General features: G+C 38.6%; 1 protein-coding gene across 1 annotated transcript; it reads left to right on the top strand.

Moving 5' to 3' along the window:
* The first annotated feature begins 370 nt into the window (after nt 1-370).
* On the top strand, nt 371-5,773 carry LOC108697036 (trypsin-3-like). Its single transcript, XM_041569591.1, has 5 exons — nt 371-478; nt 1,554-1,713; nt 1,893-2,152; nt 3,783-3,919; nt 5,403-5,773. The coding sequence occupies exons 1-5, from the start codon at nt 442-444 to the stop codon at nt 5,550-5,552; spliced, it is 744 nt and encodes a 247-aa protein (XP_041425525.1). The 5' UTR covers nt 371-441; the 3' UTR covers nt 5,553-5,773.
* The last annotated feature ends 4,538 nt before the right edge of the window (nt 5,774-10,311 follow it).

The raw sequence follows: 10,311 nt of genomic DNA, 5'->3' as shown, positions 1-10,311 counted from the left end.
CACTTGGACTCCCCTTTCCAAATAACAACTGATTAAGCACTGAATAGTTTGTTATTTTAGTTGGTATGAGATTATTCTGGATTTGCTCTCCTCGCCTTAGACTATTGAGTATTTTACATGGCTGGAAATATTTTTCCAAGAATAGATCACCAATTGGTTTATTTTATCTTTATCACTTTTATTAACTATTACAAAAAAAATGGCACCAGTAGTGATATATCACTTGGCAACCAAGACTTGTTTAGTCTGACTAATCTTTATCAGGCTAACACATACTGTAAGACCTAAGAAATCACAGGTGTCTGGATAAGGTCCATGGGAAGGAACCAGCTGCTCTTTTTTGCTGATAACCAAGCTAGAATATATAGTCTCTCTCCTCTTGAACATCAGTCCCTTCGATTCAGTTTAGCTTGAGACTGACAACCCAAAAAACTCATTGTGATGCCTCTCTGGTTATTGATGTTCCTGGCAGTTGCAGGTAAGGTCTGTTAGATATCTACAAATGGATAGAGCATTGGTCTTTGAAGATCATCTTGGGCAATTCTTGGTTTATCCACATAAAATTAACTTTATGAAATATTAATTCCTCTTGTTGTGTAAAATCTGCATTTAGCAATATGCTGTATTTTTTAGAGACCTAATCAGTATCAGAATCTATTTTGTATCGCAATAAATGATGCATTTACCAAACATGCAAATGACATGTCTATTCCAATAGTACTCAAATGGAAAAGATGTAGAGCTGTGGTTACCATACTCTGGTGACAGTCTCCTAAGTGGATGGACCGGGAGGTAGGTCTGATGGGCAGTTAGGGTAAAAACTATTTTTTAGCATCTGCTTGGATATATTCTTCTTGGATAAATTTGTGGACAGGCTCATGAGGGTCAAAAACAAAAAGGAGTGGCCAACTTGATAATTAGGATAAACCTTAATTTCTGGAGCAATATATCAAAGTAATGATTATAACAACATATATATATATATATATATATATATATATATATATATATATATATATATATATATATATATATATATATATATATATATATATATATATATTTGATCAAAACTTGCAAACCAATAAAACTGCTGAGCTATGGGTATCTGGGGTTTATTGTTGCATAGCTACTACCACTGCTCTGAACCCCCCCAGATCCTTTACCTTTTAAGGCTTCCTTCCTCCACCATGTGGAAACTCCCATCTACAGCTACAAATTCCATAATGCCCCAAACCCACTAACATTCTGAACAGGCCCCTTTCCCAGGCTTGCTCCTCTGGGGCCCCATTCTGGGGCTCGGTTCTTACTGCAACTAGGCTATACACCATGGAGGCCTGCAGCTGGGCTTGTACCATTTCGACCATACAGAATATGGTGAAAGCACCAGGTAAACTTAAAATTAGTATAGCTATGTATTGGAAATAAATAGCAGTCACTGGAAATTTAGCAATCCAATAACTTCAGATAGACAATTGATGCCTACTTCTGTAAACAAGACATTTGGAAAAAGCATATACACCCAACAATACTGCTGTTACTATTATTTCTAGCTGCTGCTCCTCTGGACGATGATAAGATTGTGGGAGGATACGAGTGCACCCCTCACTCTCAGCCCTGGCAAGTTTTTTTCACCTACAATGGAAGAAACTGGTGTGGAGGTTCCTTAATTTCACCAAGGTGGATTATTTCTGCTGCTCATTGCTACCAACCGTAAGTAAATCACAATGATCTTTATCAGTGCATGTAAATTGAAAGCTATGCCCTCATACCATTCATTGGAAAAGACTGCATACTCATTTTCAACATTGGTTCAATGGATAAGGCTAGTGCTAAACACATATTTTGCCTATTCTGCCATATTTACTTTCTGTTCTCTCTCTTTTATTTAGAGCCAACACCTTGGTTGCTCACCTTGGAGAACATGATCTTAAAAGAGCAGAAGGAACAGAGCAGCACATCCAAGTGGAGAGCATCTATAAACACTTCAGCTACAAAGACAGTGCTCATGACCATGATATAATGTTGGTTAAACTAGTGGAACCTGCTCAATATAATCAGTATGTCCAGCCCATACAAGTGGCAAGAAGCTGCCCAAGAGATGGGGCTGAGTGCCTTGTGTCTGGCTATGGAAATCTGCTTGCGTACAATGGTAAGTATCCCATAGGAATAATCAAGAAAATTGGCAAATTTTCTCTTTCACCCTGGTTCTATACCCTTTGGCAACTCCTTGTCACCCTGGACAAGCAACTTAATATCCTGGTGTCCCAGCTACATAGTGCACCTATAATGGCTAAGAAAAAGAGAAGTATACAATAACTCAAAATCTTCCATAAAACAACAGTTTTATTCAAAGCTCTATGTTAAAAAATGGAGACCCCATGGTATTCAGCCGTAGGCAACTTTTTTATTCAAGTTTTCACTCTACTGTGCATGTGCACTGGTACGAAGAAAAAAGACGCAGGAAGAGGAACGCTCCGTTATGCCACTTAAAGAAGCTGGTACAGTTTTCTGCTAACAGGAGTACCAGCCCAGGGTATCAGATATGTGATTAAAATCAATGGGGGTGCCTAACTTTTGACACCCCCAGTGATTTAGACTTTCATTCTTCTTAAAGGACTAGATCCCAAAATGATACTGTATACTCAAGGTGAGGCCTTACCAGGGACCAGATGGAGGTCCTGCCTGGTCCACAGTTTAAATATGTCTCCAAAATAATATATAATACATAGTAGACCCAGTAGCCTCTAGAAGTACCACTAATCCATATATTATAAAATATTACCCTATTGTAATATAGGAAAATATTAGTATTTCAGATGAAAAGAAGTATTTAGAAAAGAGACTGGAGCAACCCAGATATAAGTGGTTAGATGTAATTATTCATGTTTAGGCCTGTTTATGTGTAGGGATGAAGCGAACTGCCGATTTGGTGTACGCGAACGCCGTTCGCGAACACCGGCAAAAAATGCGAACGTTCGTGGACAGTTCGCGAACTTCGAACACCCGCTAAAATCGTTCGATTCGAATGATCGAAGGATTTTCATTCGAATCGAACGATCGAAGCCATTCGATCGAATGCTTTTCATTCGATCGAATGCTTACAATCGTTCGAACGAATGGAAATCGTTCGATTTTTAGCGGTCGAAGGAATTTGAATGGTCGAATGGTCGAACGACTTGTATTCGAATCGAACGCGAACTCAAAATGCGAACGTTCCCAAACGTTCGCGAACATTCGGCGGACGCGAACGGTCGAAGTTCGCGCGAACTAGTTCGCAGCAGAACAGTTCGCTACATCCCTATTTATGTGTTCCTTTTGGTGCAAGTGTCAGATTTGTTTTATAATAGAACCCCACAATTGTTTCGCCAACATATATTAATATCATTATGTTGCTATTGAATGTTAATAGTACAAGAACAGATAAGAAAGATCTAATCTTATTATAAGTTATAATAACAAAGTATATCACATCTCTCACTTGCCGTGTGCGTTCCAGTTAAACTGATGTCTCACGATCGTCAGGAAATCTCCCCATCTGTCATATACACTTCCCGTATCATTTCAGACAATTTTTTTGCATCTTGTAAAATTTAACACATGATGTCAATATAACTGCTTCATTTGTAAAATGATGAAACGGGTTCTTGCTACATCACATATTGCTACAATTCAGTCTGAGTTTTTTATTTTAATTATTTATTTGCTGAAGTTTAATACATTTAAATCAGTACAGAATGCTAAAATGAAGAATATTCATATTTTTTGTCAATTGCTAACAGTGAGGTATCCAGATCAATTGCAGTGTCTGGATCTCCCCGTTTTGACTGACTCCAGCTGTAAGGCTTCATATCCCAGGCAGATTACTGAGAACATGTTCTGCGCCGGCTTCCTGGAAGGTGGAAAGGATTCATGCCAGGTAAGGAAATGATGGAAAGAGAGTGAGGTGGATACATACCCTCCATCACATGCAGATATAGATCACACTGCTTATCACACTGCTTATCACCCTAAAACATTATTCCCGATCCTATTTTATCACATTAGTCAAGCAGAATGAACTTTAATTACACTGTATAAATTATTTGAATCTTGTTTCCTTTAGTCTGGGAACTCATAATTATAGTAATGAGGTAGGAGCCATTTTGTGGACACTGTTGTTAAGGAATCCTTGCATCATGTCAGAATCTTGTTTGTCCACCAGAATGGGGGACCTGATGTCCACCCCCATCCCCTGGCTAAACAATTAAATGGTGACGGGGGAACGGGGGAATGTGGGGAGAGCAGTGACATCTAGGAAGTGCTGAATGGAAAGTGAAAGTAATTGTCTGTCCTGCCTCTATGCCTAAGGCCTAAGGCATAGAGGAGGGGCAGGCAATATTTGATTGACAGCTGAGATTCTTAAATGAGTTTACAACAGCTATGAATACTTTAAAGAATTTGCATTTCATGTTTGATTTGAAAAGGACTTTTATTATACAGCTTTTAATGTCTGTGTGACAGGTCCACTTTAAATGACAATTTTTGTAGCACTCTCACCCTGTAACTGTATTAGTTTACTTCCAACCATGAACTGGCAATCCTCTTCTTCTTCTTGAAAATGCTCTGACTCAGGTCCAGTCTGTACTTCAGCCAGGGTGGCAACCTGGTGCCTAGAAACTGATGGTAGAAGAACACTCTACACATGGTTGGCTCATGGTAGATCTGACAGGACACAAAGGAAATAAAGACAAATGGCTGTTCGGGGGGGGGGGGGGTTCCTTGTGAAGCAGACACATGCCCAGTTAATAAAACCAGTGTGTAATAAACAGTAGCCCATAATCAATTTTCTACTTCACTGTGCATAAATTACAGAGTTTATCCAATCCTTTAGAACAGGGATGGGCAGCCCGGAGCTCCATATTTTGATGATTTACAGCTTCCAGGACATAAATGGAAGGGATGGATTAGGGTCATACACAATGGAATTTACACCTATCTCTGCATGTCAAACTGCTTGCACCTGCCAATGTACAGTATATCATGGGGAGAAAGGACAAAAGTCTAACTTTGATGTCGCTACCATATACCATTGCATGACTTACATATACTGTACCATGTTTTGAGGTCTGAGTGGCTGATTTATGAATTCTTGGGTTCATAATGTTCACAATGTCTTGGGTTAACAATGGATTTTAGATCTAACTGTTTATTTTTTGCACTGAGATGATTCATCAAAATAATGTCTGAATTGAACATCACTGATGCTCAACAATGACTTAATAAGATCCATATTGGAGAGAGCTCCTGTGGACAACAATGAATGCATGGGTCATTACTGTTATAGCGATCTTGAACCAATGGGCTAGTAAAGCACGTCCATGTATAGTTCTAAATTATTTTTATTTCCTCTCTTTCGCTAGGGTGACTCTGGTGGGCCACTGGTTTGCAATGGAGAACTTTATGGAGTAGTCTCATGGGGAAGGTACTGTGCCAGGAAGGATTCTCCAGGAGTGTATGCTAAAGTCTGTAACTATCTAGACTGGATACAGGATATTACAAAGAACAACTAAACACAAACCCTTCAGACTCATTCAGTATTTTGAAGTGACTGTTTACCATGGCAGGCAATGACTCTTCTGCTGCAGTTGAACAACAGCTCCCAACAATCTCAACCAAGATTAATTATTAAAATGTTAAAAAAAAATATGTGTATTACTGTGAATGCAGGGGTTTAAATATGTTGTTCTATGTGTCCTATGTCACCAACCATTAAAGGAACTTGAGGCATCAATTCTATTTGCAAATTGTCTTTATAATGTATTTGGTTTTTACTGTGGTGCTGCTTAATATATTTAATATGATGCTGAGATGTTTTCTTTCATAAAAAGGGTCTAACAAAGCAGGAACTTACAGTGAAGGTAATACAATATTATGTATGCTAGCATTTCCAAGGATATGCACGTTAAATCAAGTTAAGACATACTGTATACTTTAAAGGACAAGGAAAGTCTAAAATAGAATAAGGCTAGAAATGCTGTATTTTGTATACTAAACATGAACTTACTGCACCACAAGCCTAATCAAACAAATAATTTATGCGTTCAAAGTTGGCTACAAGGGGTCACCATCTTGTAACTTTGTTAAAGATCTTTACAAGACTAAGACTGTGCACATGCTCAGTGTGGTCTGGGCTGCTTAGGGATCATCATAAATGATCAAAACAGCACAAGTCAAATTATATCTAACAGAAGCTGATACAGCAAGACCAATTAATAATCAGAATATGCAGACTGAACTGGGTCCTGTGTTGTCATGTAATCTAATGTGGATTTTATAGTTTTTGTATTGTTTAATACAAACTTTCTCCAACTCTGCAGAACCAGTGGCTGCAGCAAAATAATCCTCCAAATAGAATCCCAGTTTACATCTGGATCCAGTAACTTTGTCCCTGCAGCTGGAGTTGGAAACATTACAGGGGATGTAAATGGAAAAATAAAATCCAATACAAATTTCTACACAGTCGCCGACTGCTCTACAGGGAAACAAACAAAGCTGCTTGAGTTCTGAAAGGCTGGGAAATAAGGCGGGGTCTCCCCCTGCTGTTCAAACGTATGACTGTTTCCCTGCAGAGCAGTTAGGGACCGTCTGACAATTCATATCCACAGCAGTAAATAAAGGGAGAATTTCACTGCATACAGTCAGGTTTTTTTATAAAAACGGTACACATTTTTTAATTTAAGTATATTGGAGATAAATTTATATGCTCAGTACCACACACCCCCAACTGTAGGAGAAATTCAGCATGCACGCTCTTCCAAGAATATGCGCTTGTTTGCCCATGTGTGCTTCCTTGAATCACACACTCATTCACGCGTGCACATGAGGAGGGGCTGCATGGTTGGCCAGGTTGCCTACGGCGCCAGGCCGACTTGGCCCATCACTGCTGCTGAATTGTTCGGGGGAGCCAAATTGGAAACCTATTAGTCAATCTATATCCAACTTTAATTAAGCAAGTTCTTTGTGTTCTTTTGTTATGTTTGATGCTGATAAAATGTCTTGTACTGTAGTGTGGTAAGCTATATCAACCCAACCCCCCCCCCCCATTGGAGGTGTCCCCTCTAATGAATAACAGCCATTCTGCCACGATTTCAATTCACTCTCTCTTTCTTTAGTTCTGAGTGGCTCCCTTCTTTATATCTGAGGTGCTCTTATTTTTTTTTTATCTTTTCAAGTGATACCGACTATTAAAAAAATACTCTAAATTTGCTACTCTAAAGTTGATAAAAACTTCTTAACATGCCTATAGGTCATTTTAATAATGTTTCACTGATTGGTCTGCTTTTGTAAGTAATTGTTACTTGAAGTTCCTAAACCTGACTGTTTTGCCAACCTTACTGTCCCTTCTCAACCTGTCAACCTTCTCAAGATTCTAATGCTAATGGACTAATGCAGCACAAATATGACAGCCCCCTCAAAGAATCAGGCAAATATGTTTATGCCAGACTAATTTAATCTCCTTTTATGAGAAGATGAGCAGGGACCTTGATTCTGGGATGGCAGTGGATGTGATTTACTTAGACTTTGCTAAAGAATTTGATACAGTGCCACACAGAAGTTTACTGGTTAAATTAAGGAATGTTGGCCTGGAACATAGTATTTGTACCTGGATAGAGAACTGGCTAAAAGATAGACTACAAAGAGTGGTGGTAAATGAAACATTTTCTAATTGGACCAGTGTTGTTAGTGGAGTACCGCAGGGCTCTGTACTTCAACTTGTTTATTAATGACCTGGAGGAGGGCAGTGAAAGTACTGTTTAAATTGTGCAGAACTATAGTTTCCACACTGGATGCTGTGACTTTGCAGAGTGATTTGACTAAATTGTAAAACTGGGCAGCAATCTGGAAAATGAGGTTCAATGTTGATAAATGCAAGGTTATGCACTTTGGCAAAAATAATATAAATGCAAGTTAAACACTAAAGAAGGATCTTGGGGTTTTTGTAGATAACAAGTTGTCTAATTCTGGGCAGTGTCTTTCTGTGGCTACTAAAGCAAATAAAGTTCTGTCTTGCATAAAAAAGGGCATTAACTCAAGGGATGAAAACATAATTATGTCTCTTTATAGGTTCCTGGTGAGGCCTCATCTGGAGTATGCAGTGCAGTTTTGGACTCCAGTCCTTAAGAGGGATATAAATGAGCTGGAGAGAGTGCAGAGACTAAGTGCAACTAAACTGGTTAGAGGGATGGAAGATTTAAATTATGAGGGGAGACTGTCAAGGTTGGGGTTGTTTTCTCTGATTCATGTCAGTTTAAAAAAACTCCCATCACCTCGAAATTCGACCATTGATAAATCTCCCCCTTAGTATAGCCTATGAGTAAGAGCTAATTATCTTTGATATATAATAAGTGGCAAATGAGATTTGCTGTTGATAAATGTAAGGTTATACTGTACACTTGGGATTTAAAAAAAAATCAGGCGAGGTATACCTTTAATGTGAAAAGGACCTCAGACTAATTGAAAATACCTTAAATGCAGCAAGAAATACCAGCCAGCACCAGTGATGACCACTGATATTATATCCTCTATTAACCGCTTATGTGCTATATAGTGAAATCTATGACACTGAGGGGCATATTTATCAAGGGTCGAATTTCGAATTGAAAAACATCGAAATTCGAATTCAAAAAGACCAACCGAAATTAAGTCAAAGGTTTTTCTTTGGTCGAATAGGTCCGTTTTCGTATACGGCCGAATTTGAATCGTACAAATCAAAGGAATAGAACATTTGATCGAATTAGATTCAAAGTTTTTCCCAAAAAAAAGTTGATTTTTCAAAGTCCACCAATTGACTCCAGATAGGTTCTAGGTCTCTAGGAGGTCCCCCAATAGGCTAAAACAGCAATTCGGCAGGTTTTAGATGGCGAATGGTAGAAGTTGAATTTTTAAAGGGAAGTACCTAATAAATTTCGATATTCAAATTTTTTTCAAATTCAAATTGAATTTAAACTATTCCCTAGTTGAAGTACACAAAAATTAGCTTGAAATGCGAGTTTTTTTCATTCGAAAATTCATCTCGACCTTTAATAAATCTGACTGTCAAGATCCAGAGTGCCAAATGCCATAGATTCTATTTTCTAGTAATACATGGATGTGTCTGGTTGTAACTACCACAGCACATACGACAGTAAAAAAAAATCTCTTTGGGCACCCCTATACAAGTCACAGCATCAAGACCCTAAAAGGATGAACAGAATTTGGACAAATAGTTCACACATACAGTAAATGTATCAGAATGGTCTGATGTAATCACGTAATGACTGGAGATGGGCTAATTTATTCGCCAGGCGCAAATTCGCGGCGAATCCCCGCGATTTGCCTCCAGCGAATAAATTCGCAAAACCGGCTCAAAAGTTATTTTGGATGCCGGTGCAATTTTTCCGCCAAATGTCAAAAGCGGTTGACGGCACTAATTTCACGGGAAATTCACAAATTATTCGGCGCAACGCCACAGATTCACCCATCACTAGTGATGACAGCAATCAAATACCTATATGCCATTAGCCTAGGAATCAGTTTTCACAGATACACTTTCAAGATCTGTGTCCTTTCCAAAGTTTCTAGCCAAAATGATCAAATTAACTAAAAAAAATGAGAAAAAAAGAGTAAACAAACCAAGAAAATTTAAATTATTACAGAACATCAGTCGCCACACTGATTACTGATGCCTGTACTGTATATATGTGTCATGGTCAGGGTAGTAAGTCATTCTCCTATTATGGTGGACTGGTCACAATTTAGACCCAACTCAGGAGAAGACACAGTCAGTATAGCAGTGAGTAAGTGATTAAGTGAGTGAGTGTATGAGTTAGTGCTATTGAGTCCTGGTGGGACCCAATGATCAGAAATGTAACTATGGGTTAGGTAGCTTAGTGTAGGTTTGCCTGTTACTGTATAACCCTTCGAAGCTCTGTCTAACATTGGAATGAAAACAGCAGATGAGTGAGCTGAGCCGAGGTGTAAAGAGAGTCTTTGCAATGAGGTCCTGCCTCAGACTTATGTGTTGGCAGCAGCAGGTCTCGACATGCAATGTATCATCCACTGGGGCCAACTTTCAGCATCAGCCTTTCCAAAAAAATTATGACTATTTTGTTTCCAGAGTGGAAAGTTAATACAGCATTATCCATTACTAATTAAGTACATTTCCATCCTATAATTACACCTTGTAGATAAAGAGTTGTAGCTGACTTTTCTTTTATGTAAAACCAGATGGACAAATACATCAGTTTACAGTTTACCTCTCAATGGAACGATTCTATGAGATCAGACAGA

This window comes from Xenopus laevis, chromosome 7L (genome assembly GCF_017654675.1).
Source record: "Xenopus laevis strain J_2021 chromosome 7L, Xenopus_laevis_v10.1, whole genome shotgun sequence".
NCBI classification, from domain to species: domain Eukaryota; kingdom Metazoa; phylum Chordata; class Amphibia; order Anura; family Pipidae; genus Xenopus; species Xenopus laevis.
This window is presented reverse-complemented; position numbering and strand designations above follow the sequence as displayed.